At 44.6% G+C, this 19,306-nt stretch overlaps 2 protein-coding genes across 3 annotated transcripts; one reads left to right on the top strand and one right to left on the bottom strand.

Annotated features, from left to right (window-relative positions):
• Window positions 1-5,488: 5,488 nt before the first annotated feature.
• Window positions 5,489-8,114, bottom strand: LOC106567972 (E3 ubiquitin-protein ligase MARCHF5). 2 transcript variants are annotated; one of them, XM_014137913.3, is made up of 7 exons: window positions 7,953-8,114; window positions 7,443-7,529; window positions 7,146-7,348; window positions 6,842-6,972; window positions 6,440-6,614; window positions 6,137-6,303; window positions 5,489-6,041 (listed from the first exon to the last, which is right to left on the bottom strand). In XM_014137913.3, the coding sequence occupies exons 2-7, from the start codon at window positions 7,469-7,471 to the stop codon at window positions 5,868-5,870; spliced, it is 879 nt and encodes a 292-aa protein (XP_013993388.1). In that variant the 5' UTR covers window positions 7,472-7,529; window positions 7,953-8,114; the 3' UTR covers window positions 5,489-5,867. The 2 variants fall into 2 exon arrangements, with proteins under 2 accessions (XP_013993388.1, XP_013993379.1); XM_014137904.3 differs by having other exon boundaries at window positions 7,443-7,558; window positions 7,953-8,089.
• Window positions 8,115-8,578: 464 nt separating this feature from the next.
• On the top strand, window positions 8,579-16,583 carry acty (Beta-centractin). Its single transcript, NM_001165405.1, is given in 11 exon segments — window positions 8,579-8,709; window positions 10,250-10,314; window positions 10,431-10,506; window positions 10,595-10,720; window positions 10,963-11,087; window positions 11,194-11,410; window positions 13,672-13,764; window positions 13,914-14,088; window positions 14,202-14,263; window positions 14,412-14,452; window positions 14,536-16,583. Coding segments are annotated over 11 exon segments (1,131 nt in total). The 5' UTR covers window positions 8,579-8,661; the 3' UTR covers window positions 14,639-16,583.
• The last annotated feature ends 2,723 nt before the right edge of the window (window positions 16,584-19,306 follow it).

The raw sequence follows: 19,306 nt of genomic DNA, 5'->3' as shown, positions 1-19,306 counted from the left end.
AATTCAGAGATTTCCAAACCCAACTACAACATTTTCCGTCAAGATAGAACTGCAAAAGGGGAGGAGTTGCAATCTACTCCAGAGATAGCCTGCAAAGTTCTGTCATACTTTCCAGGTCTATGCCCAAACAGTTCGAGCTTCTAATTTTAAAAATGTATCTCTCCAGAAATAAGTCTCTCACTGTTGCCGCCTGTTATAGACCCTCCCTCAGCTCCCAGCTGTGCCCTGGACACCATATGTGAATTGATTGCCCCCATCTATCTTCAGAGTTCGCTCTGTTAGGTGACCTAAACTGGGATATGCTTAACACCCCGGCAGTCCTACAATTTAAGCTAGATGCCCTCAATCTCACACAAATTATCAAGGAACCCAGCAGGTACCCTAAATCCGTAAACACGGGCACCCTCATAGATATTATCCTGACCAACTTGCTCTCCAAATACACCTCTGCTGTTTTCAATCAGGATCTCAGCGATCACTGCCTCATTGCCTGCATCCGCTATGGGTCCGCGGTCAAACGACCACCCCTCATCACTGTCAAACACTCCCTAAAACACTTATGCGAGCAGGCCTTTCTAACCCACCTGGCCGGGGTATCCTGAAAGGATATAGACCTCATCTCGTCAGTCGAGGATGCCTGGACGTTCTTTAAAAGTAATTTCCTCACCATCTTAAATAAGCATGCCCCTTTCAAAAAATGTAGAACTAAGAACAGATATAGCCCTTGGTTCACTCCAGACCCTTGACCAGCACAAAAACATCCTGTGGCGGACTGCACTAGCATCAAATAGTTCCCGCGATATACAACTTTTCAGGGAAGTCAGGAACCAATACACGCAGTCAGTCAGGAAAGCAAAGGCTAGCTTTTTCAAACAGAAATTTGCATCCTGTAGCTCTAACTTCAAAAGGTTTTGGGACACTGTAAAGTCCATGGAGAATAAGAAAACCTCCTCCCAGCTGCCCACTGCACTGAAGCTAGGTAACACTGTCACCACCGATAAATCCACAATAATCGAGAATTTCAATAAGCATTTCCCTACGGCTGGCCATGCTTTCCTCCTGGCTACCCCAACCCCGGCCAACAGCTCCGCACCCCCCGCAGCTACTTGCCCAAGCCTCCCCAGCTTCTCCTTCACCCAAATCGAGATAGCAGATGTTCTGAAAGGGCTGCAAAACCTGTACCTGTACAAATCAGCTGGGATAGACAATCTGGACCCTCTCTTTCTAAAATTATCCGCCGCCGTTTTTGCAACCCCTATTACCAGTCTGTTCAACCTCTCTGTCGTATTGTCCGAGATCCCTAAAGTTTGGAAAGCTGCCGCGGTCATCCCCCTCTTCAAAGGGGGTGACACTCTAGACCCAAAGTGTTATAGACCAATATCCATCCTGCCCTGCCTTTCTAAAGTCTTCGAAAGCCAAGTTAATAAACAGATCACTGACCCTTTCGAATCCCACCGCACCTTCTCCACTGTGTAATCCGGTTTTCAAGCTGGTCACGGGTGCACCTCAGCCACGCTCAAGATACTAAACGATATCATAACTGCCATCGATAAAAGACTACTGTGCAGCCGTCTTCATCGACCTGGCCAAGGCTTTCGACTCTGTCAATCACCATATTCTTATCGGCAGACTCAACAGCCTTGGTTTCTCAAATGACTGCCTTGCCTGGTTCACCAACTACTTCTCAGACAGAGTTCAGTGTGTCAAATCGGAGGGCCTGTTGTCCGGACCTCTGGCAGTCTCTATGGGGGTACCACAGGGTTCAATTCTCGGGCCGACTCTTTTCTCTGTATATATCAACGATGTCGCTCTTGCTGCGGGTGATTCCCTGATCCACCTCTATGCAGACAACACCATTCTGTATACGTCTGGCGCTTCTTTGGACACTGTGTTAACTAACCTCCAAACGAGCTTCAATGCCATACAACACTCCTTCCGTGGCCTCCAACTGCTCTTAAATGCTAGTAAAACCAAATGCATGCTTTTCAACCGTTCGCTGCCCGCACCCGCCTGCCCGACTAGCATCACTACTCTGGACGGTTCTGACTTAGAATATGTGGACAACTACAAATACCTAGGTGTCTGGCTTGACTGTAAACTCTCCTTCCAGACTCATTTTAAACATCTCCAATCCAAAATTAAATCTAGAATCGCCTTCCTATTTCGTAACAAAGCCTTCTTAACTCACACCGCCAAACATACCCTCGTAAAACTGACTATCCTACCGATCCTCGACTTCGGCGATGTCATTTACAAAATAGCTTCCAATACTCTACTGCAGTCTATCACAGTGCCATCCGTTTTGTCACCAAAGCTCCTTATACCACCCACCACTGCGACCTGTATGCTCTAGTCGGCTGGCGCTCGCTACATATTCGTCACCAGACCCACTGGCTCCAGGTCATCTATAAGTCTTTGCTAGGTTTATCTCTGCCTTATCTCAGCTCACTGGTCACGATAACAACACCCACCCGTAGCACGTGCTCCAGCAGGTACAGTGAGGGAAAAAAGTATTTGATCCCCTGCTGATTTTGTTCGTTTGCCCATTGACAAAGAAATGATCAGTCTATAATTTTAATGGTAGGTTTATTTGAACAGTGAGAGACAGAATAACAACAAAAAAATCCAGAAAAATGCATGTAAAAAATGTTCTAAAATGATTTGCATTGTAATGAGGGAAATAAGTATTTGACCCCTCTGCAAAACATGACTTAGTACTTGGTGGCAAAACCCTTGTTGGCAATCACAGAGGTCAGACGTTTCTTGTAGTTGGCCACCAGGTTTGCACACATCTCAGGAGGGATTTTGTCCCACTCCTCTTTGCAGATCTTCTTCAAGTCATTAAGGTTTCGAGGCTGACGTTTGGCAACTCGAACCTTCAGCTCCCTCCACAGATTTTCTATGGGATTAAGGTCTGGAGACTGGCTAGGCCACTCCAGGACCTTAATGTGCTTCTTCTTGAGCCACTCCTTTGCTGCCTTGGCCGTGTGTTTTGGGTCATTGTCATGCTGGAATACCCATCCACGACCCATTTTCAATGCCCTGGCTGAGGGAAGGAGGTTCTCACCCAAGATTTGATGGTACATGGCCCCGTCCATCGTCCCTTTGATGCGGTAAAGTTGTCCTATCCCCTTAGCAGAAAAACACCCCCAAAGCATAATGTTTCCACCTCCATGTTTGACGGTGGGGATGGTTTTCTTGGGGTCATAGGCAGCATTCCTCCAAACACGGCGAGTTGAGTTGATGCCAAAGAGCTCCATTTTGGTCTCATCTGACCACAACACTTTCACCCAGTTGTCCTCTGAATCATTCAGATGTTCATTGACAAACTTCAGACGGGCATGTATATGTGCTTTCTTGAGCAGGGGGACCTTGCGGGCACTGCAGGATTTCAGTCCTTCACGGCGTAGTGTGTTACCAATTGTTTTCTTGGTGACTATGGTCCAGCTGCCTTGAGATCATTGACAAGATCCTCCCGTGTAGTTCTGGAATGATTCCTCACCGTTCTCATGATCATTGCAACTCCTCGAGGTGAGATCTTGCATGGAGCCCCAGGCAGAGGGAGATTGACAGTTCTTTTGTGTTTCTTCCATTTGCGAATAATCGCACCAACTGTTGTCACCTTCTCACCAAGCTGCTTGGTGATGGTCTTGTAGCCCATCCAGCCTTGTGTAGGTCTACAATCTTGTCCCTGACATCCTTGGAGAGCTCTTTGGTCTTGGCAATGGTGGAGAGTTTGGAATCTGATTGATTGATTGCTTCTGTGGACAGGTGTCTTTTATACAGGTAACAAACTGAGATTAGGAGCACTCCCATTAGGAGTGTGCTCCTAATCTCAGCTCATTACCTCTATAAAAGACACCTGGGAGCCAGAAATTATTTCTGATTGAGAGGGGGTCAAATACTTATTTCCCTCATTAAAATGCAAATCAATTTATAACATTTTTTACATGCGTTTTTCTGGATTTTTTTGTTGTTATTCTGTCTCTCACTGTTCAAATAAACCTACCATTAGAAGCTGTTTAGAAGCCTCTTGGACCTAGACTTGGCGCTCCGGTACCGCTTACCGTGCGGTAGCAGAGAGGACAGTCTATGACTAGGGTGGCTGGAGTCTTTGACAATTTTTAGGGCCTTTCTCTGACAACGCCTGGTATAGAGGTCCTGGATGGCAGGAAGCTTGGCCCCGGTGATGTACTGGGCCGTACGCACTACCCTCTGTAGTGCCTTGTGGTCGAGCAGTTGCCATACCAGGCAGTGATGCAACCCGTCAGGATGCTCTTGATGGTGCAGCTGTAAAACCTTTTGAGGATCTGAGGACCCATGCCAAATCTTTTTAGTCTACTGAGGGGGAATAGGTTTTGTCATGCCCTCTTCACGAATGTCTTGGTGTGCTTGGACCATGTTAGTTTGTTGGTGATGTGGACACCAAGGAACTTGAAGTTCTTAACCTGCTCCACTACAGCCCCGTCGATGAGAATGGGGGCGTGCTCGGTCCTCATTTTCCTGTAGTCCACAATCATCTCCTTTGTCTTGATCACGTTGAGGGAGAGGTTGTTGTCCTTGCACCACATGGTCAGGTCTCTGACCTCCTCCCTATAGGCTGTCTTGTCGGTGATCAGGCCTACCACTGTTGTGTCATTGGCAAGCTTAATGATGGTGTTGGAGTCGTGCCCTGGCCGTGCAGTCATGAGTGAACAGGGAGTACAGGAGGGGACTGAGCACACACCCCTGAGGGGCCCCTGTGTTGAGGATCAGCGTGGCAGATGTGTTCTTACCTACCCTTACCACCTGGGGGCGGCCCGTCAGGAAGTCCAGGATCCAGTTGCAGAGGGAGGTGTTTAGTCCCAGGGTCCTTAATCTGGTAATGAATGGTGTTGCTGTTGAAAAAAGTTGAGGAGACTAAATTACTTGGTGTTACCTAAGATTGTGAACTGTCATGGTCAAAATATATAGATTCAATGGTTGTAAAGATGGGGAGAGGTCTATCCGTAATGAAGATATGCTCTGCTTTTTTGACACCTCACTCCACAAAGCAAGTTCTACAGGCACTAGTTTTATCTTGTTATTAAATGTTTTTATAAGAAACTGTTTTCATAGTCAACTTACACACAGCACTGACACACACACTTACCCCACAGGTCCAGAACAAATTCAAGGAAATGTACAGTATTTTACAGAGCCATGATTTCTTGGAACTCTTCCATTTTATATAGCACAAGTGAAAAGCAAACCTGGTTTAAAAAAATAAAATAAAGCAACACCTCACGGCACAACGCCTCTTCCTCATGTGACCTACTTGTTGTGTGTATGTACTGACATGTATGTGTAACTGTTAGATGCACACACACACTACATGTTGTTTTTAAATGTATGCAAATTGAAAAGTATTTTGTCTAATGTCGCTTTATGTCGGACCCCAGTAAGACTAGCTGTCGCTATAGGCGTTGCTAATGGGGATCCTAATCAATCACATCAAACAGAGAGAATGCAGAATTTAACAATCAAATCACTTTATTAGCCAATTCATTCATACAGGCAAATAAAATAGCATGGGCTCTACAGTGTACAGACACGCTCACACATACAGTCATGGTTGGGTGGATATCTTACAATGCAAATAGAAGAGCTGGGTTGCATTCAGGAGACATAAATGGGAGAAAAAAACTAACAATTGCAATCCTACTGGACAAGTTCTCTGTTTGGAAATATAATTTGCCTCCTAAACACACCCCTTATCTGAGTAAAATAAAACTACATTGCGATTGGGAACAGAGGATTCTGGGAGGCTGTCAATCGTTTCTGCTGTCCTTGTGTGCCGAACTACAACTCTTCCCCCCCCCCCGGGTTAAGGTTGGGGAGTCTTGCATTCACTCATTTCCGCTGTCCTCTGTGTCGTCTTCTCCCTCGCTCCGTCCCTCCATCTCTCCGTCTCTAACTCTCTCAGGGTAGTTGAGGATGTGGCGGTTGGCCTGAATGAGGTACTGCTGCTGTTTGAAATACACCTTCAACACTCCCTTCATCACCACAAATGCTATACCACCCTACAACACAGAGAGAGAAAGAGAGCGAGAGACAAACATAAAACAAATGCTTCCTCAGCCTTGAGACATACTGTACAAATACACTCTCCCCTCACCAGAACGGTGCGTTGCAGAGATGAGGGTACCCTGCTGAAGATCAGTCGTCCCACCAGGCTGGCTACAGAGGGGAAGATGAGAGCTCCACACAGAGTACGAGACACTGACAGGTGGTCCCCTCCATTACCCCCATCAGCTGGCACACGGGGCAACGGACGACCTATACCTGGGAGGGAGGGGAAGAACGCATTTAATTTGCAGAATGTACTATATGCTGTAACGTTTACTAAACCTCTAGCGTTAACCATACCTCAGACAGACAACCTGTCTTCTCACTTTTGTATGTATGTATGCATGTATACCTGGCAATAGCAGCTGTAGTTTAGAGGAGTGTCTCTGCCACAGCCTCAGTATGTAGTCCTCCCAGCGGATCATCTTGCCCAGGACAAGCATCACAGGGATGGTAGGTAGACCCATCAGGAGGAACAGAGGATCTGCTCTCTCCATCACATCCAAGCCCTTCTTATGGCCCACCACCTGGAGAAAGAGGGGGAGGGGTAGAAGATGAGGGAGGGAGGGAAAGAGGTGAACTGGGACTCCTGTGTTTTGAGTTGCATTGTTGTTCGCAATGGATTCACTGAACTAGTTACTGAACTAGTGAGTAGTTAGTGTTAGTTATGGGTCAAAGGTTAGAGGTCAAGGGTAAGGGTATAATGGGTATGACAGGGTTAAGGTTCAGGGGTCAGAAGTCAAGAGGCATGTACCTGCATGACAGTCACAGCTCCATAGGTGACAGCTGACCAATAGACTGTCCCCACCACCACACCGGCAGCAGTGAATGGACTGGCCCGTGACAGAGCACTGTCCATCTGCTGGAGGAAGTATACCAACGGCCCTGGAGGGTGGGGGGGACAAACATATACAGACAGTCATTAACTAACTGACACATCTGGACATGAAAGCTACAGATTAGAGCTTTCATTGTGGTGTGTAGTGTGTTTGTGTTCGAGTTGGTTTGTTCTATATCCCACCTTGGGTAAGATGATGCCGTGTGTGTGTGTTAGTTACCCAATTTGGGAAAGACAATGCGGTACTCTGTGCCACACTGAGGGCAGCTGACGGCTCCTCCACTGTTTCCTTTCTGCTTCTCATCGAGCCAACGCTGCAGACAGGCCTGGTGGATCCACTTGGTACAGCCCTTACATCTACAGGGGCTCACCCACTCTGCCACGCGGTCCTCTCTCTCTGTCGCAAAACACACCCAGCAGTGCCTGGAAACACAGAGTGAGACACAGGTTAATACGCGTGCATGCGTTTGCGCGCACACACACACACACACACACACACACACACACACACACTTACTTCTCAGGGGGCTCCTCCACACAGGCCATCTTGAGTCTGTTCAGTTCCTCTAGGTCCCCGTCTCACCATGGGCCAGCCAGGCAAGACCTACACACACATTCTTTCTCTACATCTTGCTAAAATATAGACAGCATTTATTTACTAACTGCCTGTATTAGCTTGCTTCTTCTACATTCACAAACTCAATTCCGGTCAAACTTGTAACTTAGCTGGCTAACTGGCTACAAAGGCCTTGGCTAAGTGACATGCCCCAGTGACCACTGTAAACTAATCTTAGCTATAGTTAATGCTGTGATGCATATTTTCAATGTTTTAGTTGGATCAGAAAATGACATGTCCATACAATTTGCCATTCATAAGTTTTAATCGCTTTGTGATACTTGCTAACGGCCAAGTGTTAAGAGTAGCCATACTAGCTTCCTCCGGTACGTAACTGCCTAGCTAGCTAACTATAGATTAGAGGAATTCATAACTTTTAGTTGTTGTTGAATAATGACAGTGGTTTCTTACCTCGACAATACCTCTATATAAAAACCCGAAGTACCTTACAGTCAGTTTTTTAACTGGTTGGATGACAATAAAATAGTTTTTATTTATAAAAAATATTCGAACTGCCTGTCCTACGGACGAACAAAAATACATAGCAGTCCTTCCGGTCACAGACACTTTTTCTTAAAGGCAAATACATTTTTTTTTTCTCCAACTTGAATATTTTTGGATGTTGTGGAATTTACAGACAGATAAAACATACATAATTTCTGTTCACTAATAATTACCCATTATTTCCCAAACATGCACATAATAATGTAATAGACATTATGTTTCCACCCTCTCTGATGCTCATCTATTCATCTTGTAAAGGGGGAAAGTTTATTTAGCTGAAGGTACATTTATTCATAAAGATGGTGATGATGATAATAATGATTATGATAATGGAAAAGCAAGCCGGCAAAAACAGTGCACAAGCTCACAACCCTGAATCTGGGTTTGACAGCAAGCACGTGGGCTCCAGCTGGCAGTATTGCCATTGGCTGTTGCCAATGTCAGTCTACTCTAGAGACAACCGCATACCTACTGGGTTGGGTTGTGATCAACGCAAGCAGCAGCGACCACTGGTCTGAAACCAGAGGACAGGGCGTTATTTACATGATTAAAATATCAAATAGGCAAGATTGTATCAAAGGAGTAATAGAAACATATCTTAAACAATCAGTTCGTCATGGAGTCCTATGACATTATAGCTAACCAGCCGGTTGTGATCGATAATGTAAGTATGATGTCACTCATCCACACCCTTGCCTAGCTAACGACTAGCAAGGGAGGTTAGCTAGCTAGTGTTGTAGGCTTTGATCGAAGATTTTTTATAACTAAACCAAGATAGGCCACAGGCTGTCGTTTCCAATGGAAACAAAGTCATAGTGGGCAGAGCCAAGTACGAGCTAGCGAGATCCTATTGGCCTGTTCTAGCACACATCTGCATATTTCCGTCAGGGAATGCCTATTCTGAAGTGCGCGTGTGCAATAACTCAATTCGCCTTTGCACCCCTTCTAAACGCCATTTGTTTTTACTTTGGCAAATGGGAAAGTCTACAACAGATTCTAGTTTTGGGAAAAGATAACTGTATTGAGATCAAATGCTTAATCAATAGGACATTTGCATAATGTTTGCCAAAATCCATCTTCTCCCACTGCCCGCCACTGTGCTTCCTCTCACTACCATATTTGGTAGTGAGTGGAAACGCCAAGCGGATGATTCCCATTTATACATCCGGTGAAATATCTGTCTTATTGTTCTAGCTGTGCTTTGATAGCTGACATTACTGAATACATTGTACTAGCTGACTATTCATCAATATATTCCAGTTGCGCTTAGCCAGCTCTTTCCACGTGCACCTCGTGTTGTAAAATGTCTCTTTGTCAAATATGTATGTTGCTGTGTGTGCTGCAGAATCAGCCAACGTTAGTTAGCCAGCTTACGTTGTTATTTTTCATCCAAACACTGGTTTGCCTGTATCGTCTCCATCATATATGTTCTGTTCTGGAAGAATAACTATCTAGCTAGATTTAAATGACACATTCACAGTTAACGTCAGGCACTAGCTATGTAACTAGCTGCAACACCGGCTAGAAACAGTTGTGTCGCCGGGAGACAAACTCCACCTTGCGAACGGCTAGCCATCTATGCGAAATGCGTTGGCCGAGAAAGAAGTTAGCTATTGCCACCTGTCACTGATTATGCGCACTACACTAGAAATAAACTACTTAATTCCAAAATGAGCTTCTTTGTTAAATAATTGGTCCTGAATGAGTGTAGCGGACCTTACAGGTGATAACTGTTGTTGTCAACATAATACTGCCTGTGTCATCTGTTGCCCTGTTATGAGCCCAGAGGCCTTTCATGGGCTAATGTTTTACTCAAACCCTTATAACTATTAATTATAAGGAAACACTAGGCATGTTAAAGCCCAGTGATGCTGCCATAACCCAGCAGATAGGTGCTGTCTCAGACAGAGTGGGATAATGCCTTCCGCTGCCTCAGGCTGTGTCTTATGACTCAACACACACGAGGAGTGTTAATTGTGGTGGGTTGGGACAGACAACTTAAGTAGTAATAGCTTGATATGAATAACTTTCTTTCCTGTCCTATCTCTCCTAATTTTCCCTCTACCTCCATCTGTCTCGATTCCCACGGGGGGCCAGCACAGAAAAAAAAAATGTATGAAATGTATGCATTCACTACTGTAAGTCGCTCTGGATAAGAGCGTCTGCTAAATGACTAAAATGTAAATGTAAATGTCTCTCCCCAGGGTTCAGGTGTTGTCAAAGCTGGCTTTGCTGGAGACCAGATCCCCAAATACTGCTTCCCCAACTAGTAAGACCTCCTTTATTTGTACCTATCCTACATCAATAAGACACAGCTGTGATTCAGATCGATAACATACATGGGGTTGTTTTTAACTGTGTTGTGTTCTGCTGTGTGTGATCCAGTGTGGGCCGTCCCAAGCACGTGCGCGTGATGGCAGGAGCCCTGGAGGGGGACCTCTTCATTGGACCCAAAGCAGAGGTAGGCATCATACCATAGCCTTACACACACACTATGAAGGGGCCTGTTTCAACAAGCCTCTAACCCTTCTCTTATCCCTCCCTCCCAGGAGCACAGAGGGTTGCTGTCAGTAAGGTATCCTATGGAGCATGGTATAGTGAAGGACTGGAACGATATGGAGAGGATCTGGCAGTACGTCTACTCTAAGGAACAGCTGCAGACCTTCTCAGAGGAGGTGGGCTCTCCTCTCACTTCCTTATTCTCCTCCTCCCCTTTTCCTGTCTCTAATCTCCTCACTGTGTGAACAGTTAACCATTGTTGTAAATGTTAGGCTTCTTGATTTATTGAATTGTATAAAAAATTATGGATGTTGTGAGTGTGTGAAAAGTATTTAACAGACAAGGGAGCTAGTATGACTAAGAAAGCGATTTTCAGCCTTCTGGCTCGCATGCTAACTGGATCTGTCTTCCCTTCCAGCACCCTGTCCTGCTGACTGAAGCCCCTCTGAACCCCAGTAAGAACAGGGAGAAGGCGGCTGAGGTGTTCTTTGAGACCTTCAACGTTCCCGCCCTCTTTATCTCCATGCAGGCAGTCCTCAGTCTGTGAGTACGCACACTGTTTGTGTGTTTGTGTACATACCGTGTGTGTTAGTGTGTGCAGGCACGCTTTTGTGTGTTTGTTATACTCATGCCCCTTTTTCTGGTCCAGCTATGCGACAGGGCGTACCACAGGTGTGGTGTTGGATGCGGGCGACGGGGTGACCCATGCGGTGCCCATCTACGAGGGCTTTGCCATTCCCCACTCCATCATGAGGGTGGACATCGCTGGAAGGGACGTGTCCCGTTACCTCCGGCTGTTGCTACGCAAGGAGGGCTATGACTTCCATACCTCCGCAGAGTTTGAGGTGGTCCGCACCATCAAAGAGGTAAGGGACGGACAGTGTGTGACCTAACTAGAAGAAAATGAAGGGCTCAGTAGGAATTGCTGTCAATTAGGACTGGGCGATATGGTTTAAAAATCACATCTCGATTTTTTTCAAACTTATGGGTGATTCACAATATATGTATCTCTATTATAATAAAAAAATAATGTTCTCTCTAAATAAGCATTGTTGTACAATTAAAGGTAAATGCACTGCATTTCAAACAGTCAGCAATAATCTAATGAATTCAGGGCTTGTGAAGTTATACCTAGGATAAATGTAAGCCTTCCACAACCATAAGACACACTAATAATTATTTATCAAAATAATTCAACCTGCTTTTTAACATTTTTATAATCACTGATCCAGCTTTCAAGTCTGTCTATGAAATTGCCCTTTTTTGTTGCAAATGTAACCAGAACCATGCATAATGCACATTCACTAATAATGACTAACTTCTTAAAGAAGCCATTAGGCTATAGAACATTAACACAGGACTCATCAACAATCTCTCCAGCCCACGTGCTAGTGATTAGCCAGCTAATTTTATATTTCAAGTTTAGCCAACTTGGATGTATTTGCTAGCTAACAAGGCTAAACAGTTGAATAGTTGTAAACACACCCTGCTGTCCGTCTCCAGCTGTTTGAACAGCGTGCTAGCATGTCCACTTTGTTCACATGCTTTATCTTGGTCAGGTCGCAGTTGTAAATGAGAACTTGTTCTCAACTTGCCTACCTGGTTAAATAAAGGTGAAATAAAGTAAAAAAGTGGTCTACCTTATTTCTCAGAATGACAACGAGTTGCCAATTCCTTATATAATTGCGTTTTATGCTTATTGCACATTTATAAAACACAGACTAGAAAGTATAAGACTTTGTCTATAATGCTGCTAGCGGTACTGCAATGCCACGAGCGACAAACTGAGCCTTTTTCCACAATCAATGTTCATTGATACTCCTGTTTTAGTAATGTCTGCTCTCGCAATGTGAGGAGTTGAGACATAAAAAGGGCATCGTCAGAAAGGTTAACTTGTCCTTTATTACAGTTAAATAATGTCTCAATGTGTTTCAGTGTCCATATGACTGATTCTGTTGGACCAAACCTCAAATTGAAATAGCGATTTCAAACCGCTTGTCAGAGAGACAAGCGGGCTTATTTTCTTTGGGCTTATTTTGGACCTAAGTTTGTCATCTGACTTTGGGACAACGACTCCCATTGTTAGGGCAGAGACATGAGCATCTCATCATTATATACAGATCTCTGGTGTAAATGGGGAGGTGCACACAGCACAGGAGGAGCAAAAGAGACGGGGCCAAAAATACAACACGAGAACAAGCGGACAGAAACGCTCATAAAGACAAAATGCGATACAGGCGTTTGGAATATCGCAGAAAAACATATATTCAAATGAATCTAATTACCGTAAATTCCGGACTATAAGCCGCAACTTTTTTCCCAGCTTTGAACCTCGCGGCTTAAACAATGACGCAGCTAATATATGGATTTTTCCCGCTTTCAATTTTTTTTTCTCCAAAATAACACATTCTGTGACATGCTCAGTTTTTTGGCGGCATGAAGCTTTCATTAGACCAATGAAATTGCCGAACGGGTTAAGGTCAAACAACTTTTTTGTTTACTGTTTAGATTAAATCGAGCGCTCTCAAACTTCCCATCATTCTGATTACGGTAGTCATTTTGTCACCCTCATCATGGCAAAGACACGGAGAAATGCATATGATGCAGCTTTCAAGTTGAAGGCGATTGATCTGGCTGTTGGAAAAGGAAATAGAGCTGCTGCACGGGAGCTTGGTCTTAATGAGTCGATGATAAGACGTTGGAAACAGCAGCGTGAGGAATTGACTCAGTGCAAAAAGACAACTAAAGCTTACTGCTAATTTTTTTATTTTTTGTTACAAGCCGTGTTTCGTTAAAGCCTATTTATTTTTGTTATAAGCCGTGTTTCGTTAAAGCATATTTATTTTTGTTATAAGCCGTGTTTCATTAAAGCCTATTTATTTTTGTTATAAGCCGTATTTCGTTAAAGCCTGTGTAAAGTTCATTTGTTTCAATGTACCGGTAGGCACCTGCGGCTTATAGACATGTGCGGCTTATTTATGTTCAAAATATATATATTTTTTAAATTCAGTGGGTGCGGCTTATATTCAGGTGCGCTTAATAGTCCGGAAATTACGGTAATTGAATATATTGGCCAGCCTAACTGTCAATAGGGCTGTGTTGGTAATGTGTGTGTTTCTGTCCTCAGAGAGCCTGCTACCTGTCCCTGAACCCCCAGAAGGATGAGACTCTGGAGACCGAGAAGGCCCAGTACACCCTCCCCGACGGTAGCACGCTGGATGTGAGTCAAACACCACACACACACACACACACACACGCACACACACACACACACACACCTTTGTTTTATTTTGAGGGACTACAAACATCAACATCATCATCACTCTGACACCCAGTTGACCCTAACTCTGACCTCTGCCCCCTGTCCAGATTGGTCCAGCCAGGTTCCGCGCCCCAGAGCTGCTGTTCAGGCCAGACTTGATTGGAGACGAGAGCGAGGGGATACACGAGGTGCTGGCCTTCGCTATCCAGAAGTCTGACATGGACCTCCGACGCACACTCTTCTCCAACATCGTACTGTCTGGAGGATCCACACTGCTCAAAGGTTACACACACACACACACACTGACCAACAACAACTAATACTAGTGTGTTGTGAAAGTGGGTGTTTTCTCATGTGGTTTAAGGCTCCTTAGCTAACAGTCTTTTCTGCTGCAGGCTTCGGGGACAGGTTACTAAGCGAAGTGAAGAAGCTCGCTCCCAAAGACGTTAAGATCAAGGTACAGTAACTAATGACCCAACTTTTCACCTCTTCTTGGCCAGAGCTCAGCATGTTGCTATATGAGTCTGTTTTTAGCATGTGTGGGCAGGATGTCTCCTCAGCAAGTCCCTGCTGACTTTCTGTCTCTCTCTGTGTTTCCTGTCCAGATTTCCGCCCCTCAGGAGAGGCTCTACTCCACGTGGATCGGGTAAGAGATCACCACACAGACTCACTCTCACTCACGCATCTCTCTATTCCCTAATCCCTCTCTCCTCTCCTCCCTCTGCGTAGTGGCTCCATCCTGGCGTCGTTGGACACCTTTAAGAAAATGTGGGTCAGCAAGAAGGAGTATGAGGAGGACAGAGCACGGGCCATCCACAGGAAGACCTTCTAACACCGCTGCCCTTAAACTGACCTCAACATGACCTATCTGCCCTGTGCTGCCCCAACCTGTCATGACACTACCCTCCAATGCTCCTGTATTTGCTCTGTTGCCCCACATTACTGATTTGCCCCAACATCTGGAACTATCCCCACAGCCCAAAGTCTGCCCCAGTCTCCCCCTCTCCTTAAGGCCTCCCCCATCCTCTGGCCAGGGGACTTTCCATATACTCCCTCCCTCAATTCAGCATGCCTTCTGTTACCAGCCATGTGGGAGAGAGCAGGGTGGCCCTTCAGGCAAGCCTGTGGCCCTCTCACCTCCTCCCTCCTCACACACCCAGGGCTGCTGGGCATCTGACAATACTGTGGACTGTTCTTTCTGTTCTTAAAGGGGCAATGCTATACTCTACTCAACCCTGAAGTATTTATATTAGTCTCCTATCTACCCTGCCCTGTACGATACCTTGCATCATATCATCCAATGACAAAGAAGGTTAATGTTTTTCGATTCTGTAAGAATTCCATTCCAAACCGAAGAGATTGATTAAATTTTTTTGCGTTCTTTACAGTTACAAATCACCATGTTAATGTCAATGGTTGAATTCGCCATTGTTTTATTACATTCTTTGTTTCCATTTGTTGAATTAGATGGTGTTGAGGGTCAGGGTTAGGATAGTCTGCTACAGGAATAGATCATGCTACTCTCTGTAGATGGGTAAAGAATACCACTGGGTTTTACATTGGCTCATCAAATATTCAAGGAATTCATTGGAAAACATTCAAAGAACTTCTCTTTCCACCAACCCTCCCACATGTGTTCTTCAACAATGACTAATGGACATGCTTAGATGACAGCAATGTTTAACGCTTCCTTATGATGTGTAAAGTATCTCCATTCAGCTAGCTGTGTTTTTTTTCTCTTTGTTTGAAAATGACATTAGTGGAAATGGTTTGATAACGAAGGACGGGTGAGATGTATCCTGCTCACTCGGTACCAAATCCAACGGTGGGATTTCAACTTTAAATAACCATTAGATGACCATTGCTATTTCTAAATGACCGTTTAAGATATAACAGTTAAACTTTGGGACCAGTTGAATGGGACACTTGAATGCCTTGTAAAGATTAAACATGACAAAGTGCTGTCCATAAAACATGTTAGTGTTCTGTACTGCACAGAGAGACTGATCTGAGAGCTGTATGCCTGGACAGGATCATCTCTGAGGAGGTCCAAGTCTCCACTAACCATTGATACAGGTTCATATTTAATAATCACCTTTCTGGTTAACCTTCAGATTGATGAAGGCTTATCTGATCCTAGATCTGTGGTTATGGGCAGCTACAACCTGGAGTGATCTCTGATCTCAGTGTTAGTCAAGGGTCAGGCACTAGCTGAATATTGGGTGAAAGGCCACAGAGATCATCGTTTTATTTCTCTCCAAAGACTCCATATTTGGCTCCATTTAAAGGATGGTGGAGATCACCTGTTAAATGTTCCCTGTGAGTTCTTTTAAAACACCGTAAGTGTATGGGTTAGAACATTTGAGAGAGAGCTAGGTTTAGTTGCTATAGACTGTAGTAGGACCATTCTCATAATAAGCATGTAGAAGCACAAGATGGTGGATTATTATCAGTTAGTTTTCTACCCTCTATTCCCCCCTCGTGTACCACTAGAAGTCTGGGTGTTATTATGGCTAAGCTGATTTCCCTACGTCTCAGTGGCAGTAAAGGGGTTGTGTCCAAATCTGCGTCCGCCTTGCTCCTGTGCCCTGGCACCGGAAAGTCCACTTCAGATTCTGGGTGTTTTTTAAAAGGTTCTAAACTTCATCAGCCTTGTGTACAGTGGACCGCTTTTCAAAACGTCAAAAAATCAAATAAATGTACAATACTGTTTATTCAAGTGTTGCTTTTACTTTTCATTTTGTAAATTCAGTATAATAAATAAGTTAATGACTGCTGTTAGGTCTCTGGTCTTTGTAATTAATTCATCTTTATGATAATCATAACCAACAGGATGCTATGAATTGTTTCATACCCACTTCAGTTACACTCTGGTGACTTTGGTCACATATTAAACTAACTTATAAAGGCTTTATAAGGCATTCATTCAGAAGTACTACACATGCTTTACAATGAAAGCCATACCACATTCATAAGCAAGTCATATAAGATAAACTGAGAATGCTCTTGGGATCTTTTCTCGGTCACTCAATAAGAACATCACTATCGTCTGCTGGCTGGATATTACGGTTGAAGTTGATAGCACCATATTGTCTATGTTGGCAGAAATCCACTTTCCAAAAAGCAGAGAAGAATATAGGGGGAGGAGTTTACTCCCAAGTAGCTGTGTATAGCCTACCTGTGCAAAGGAGAAATTAAAACTTTAGCTTATTCTGTAGATTTCCTGTGCAGTGTGTTCTCGAAACGTTGTGTAGATACAGTATGTGTGTTTTATAGATTTATGGAGTAGATCCTTGGGGATGGTTGTTGGGGACACACTGTGATTCTATTCACCCATGATGATGGCCTGAAAAAGCAGAACATTGATGAGTTTCTCCAAGCAGGGAGTCAGGACCTCCAGCAGCTTGTAGAGAAATGTGGGAGCAGGTACCAGGTCCTCAACATTTAGGACAGGGCCCATGGTACTCAGGTTCCAGAGCTGCTGGAGCAGGTACCAGGTCCTCAACATTTAGGACAGTACCCATGGTACTCAGGTTCCAGAGCTGCTGGAGCAGGTACCAGGTCCTCAACATTTAGGACAGGACCCATGGTACTCAGGTTCCAGAGCTGCTGGAGCAGGTACCACATCCTCAACATTTAGGACAGGGCCCATGGTACTCAGGTTCCAGAGCTGCTGGAGCAGGTACCAGGTCCTCAACATTTAGGACAGTACCCATGGTACTCAGGTTCCAGAGCTGCTGGAGCAGGTACCAGGTCCTCAACATTTAGGACAGGACCCATGGTACTCAGGTTCCAGAGCTGCTGGAGCAGGTACCAGGTCCTCAACATTTAGGACAGGACCCATGGTACTCAGGTTCCAGAGCTGCTGGAGCAGGTACCACATCCTCAACATTTAGGACAGGGCCCATGGTACTCAGGTTCCAGAGCTGCTGGAGCAGGTACCAGGTCCTCAACATTTAGGACAGGGCCCATGGTACTCAGGTTCCAGAGCTGCTGGAGCAGGTACCAGGTCCTCAACATTTAGGACAGGGCCCATGGTACTCAGGTTCCAGAGCTGCTGGATCAGGTAGAGGAGATGGTGGTAAGAAACAGAGAGAGATTCTACAGCAGTCAGACCTACCAGGAGGCGGAAGACCAGGTCAAAGAGATGGAGGGAAAGATCTAGAGAGAGGAAGAGGAGAGGAAACAAAGGGAGGAGTGGAACTTGAAAGAGAGGCTTGAGGAGTTGCAGGACTCTCTGATACAGATAGAGTGATCCAGGAGCATGAGGGAGATATTAGTACACTCAGTGAAAGAACCACTGAACTGGAGAGACAGGCGAAAGAAGAGAGGGATGATGTAACGGTCGTCGTACGTAGTGGACCAAGGCGCAGTGGGTCAAGTGCTCATAGTGACTTTTATTGAACACAAAATTAAACAAATGATCGAACGAACAAATCAAATCATTAACAATGTGAGATCAAAAGTGGCCGTCTTACTATTTCAGCAGTGTCATTTTTTCTATTTGTATAAGTGGTTATGTTACATGTTGAAACTTGAAATATAAGTATCTCTACAGTGAAGGATTTATTAGTAATTCATTTATTTATGTTGTCATGCATAGTTTATTAGTTCAAAGAAACCCTTTAATAATGAGTGATTTGAATGACACGTCCATTGTGAATTTACTCCCACATTAACAATCAGACTCCCAATGACAACCACCACCTGAGATGGCTATTATTGCAATAAAGAAAATAAACTTAGTAAAGAGTCAGTGGGAATTTCTTGTCTTGAATGATTCAATCTCAGGAGACCAGAGGAAGTTATGGAGCATCAGCCTGAATGGAGGTGTCCATATGAATGACAGGTGAGGAGTTAAAAAGAATGCAGTAACCTTCTCTGGCCACTAGATGTCCCTGTTTCACCACCAGAGGAGCAGGAGGAACCATGAGGAGTATAGGAGCAGGAGAAAGCTACAGATAACTGCGAAAATAAAGGAAACACCAACATAAAACATCTCAACAGGGCGTTGGGCCACCACAATCCAGAACAGAGTCAATGCATCTTGGCATAGATTCTACAAGTGTATGGAACTTGGAGGTATACGACACCATTCTTCCACAAGAAATTCCATCATTTGATGTTTTGTTGATGGAAAACGCTGTCTCAGTCACCGCTCCAGAATCTCCCATAAGTGTTCAATTGGGTTGAGATCTGGTGACTGAGACAGCCAATGCATATGGCTAACATAATTTTCATGCTCATCAAACCATTCAGTGACCACTCATGCCTTGCGGATGGGGCGTTGTCATCCTATGGGGGCATAGCCATGGTAGCCAAAATAATGACCTGCCCAGCATTTTTATACATGACCCTAAGCATGATGGGATGTTAATTGCTTAATTAACTCAGGAACCACACCTGTGTGGAATAACCTGCTTTCAATATACTTTGTATCCATCATTTACTTGTGTTTCCATTATTTTGGCAGTTACCTGTACACTAACTGTGGTTGTCT

Source organism: Salmo salar, chromosome 01, assembly GCF_965601325.2.
Source record: "Salmo salar chromosome 01, fSalSal1, whole genome shotgun sequence".
Classification (NCBI taxonomy): domain Eukaryota; kingdom Metazoa; phylum Chordata; class Actinopteri; order Salmoniformes; family Salmonidae; genus Salmo; species Salmo salar.
The sequence above is the reverse complement of the archived record's forward strand: the minus strand, read 5'-3'. Positions and strand labels throughout refer to the sequence as shown.

What these genes read in the sequence shown, in the direction of transcription:
- LOC106567972 (XM_014137913.3), bottom strand. Translation starts at nt 7,471, where the DNA reads ATGGCCTGTGTGGAGGAGCCCCCTGAGAA. An exon ending in ACTACAGCTGCTATTGCCAG is followed by an intron (nt 6,304 to 6,439) that starts GTATACATGCAT and finishes CCTCCCTCCCAG; the next exon opens with GTATAGGTCGTCCGTTGCCC. An exon ending in CTCTGCAACGCACCGTTCTG is followed by an intron (nt 6,042 to 6,136) that starts GTGAGGGGAGAG and finishes TCTGTGTTGTAG; the next exon opens with GGTGGTATAGCATTTGTGGT.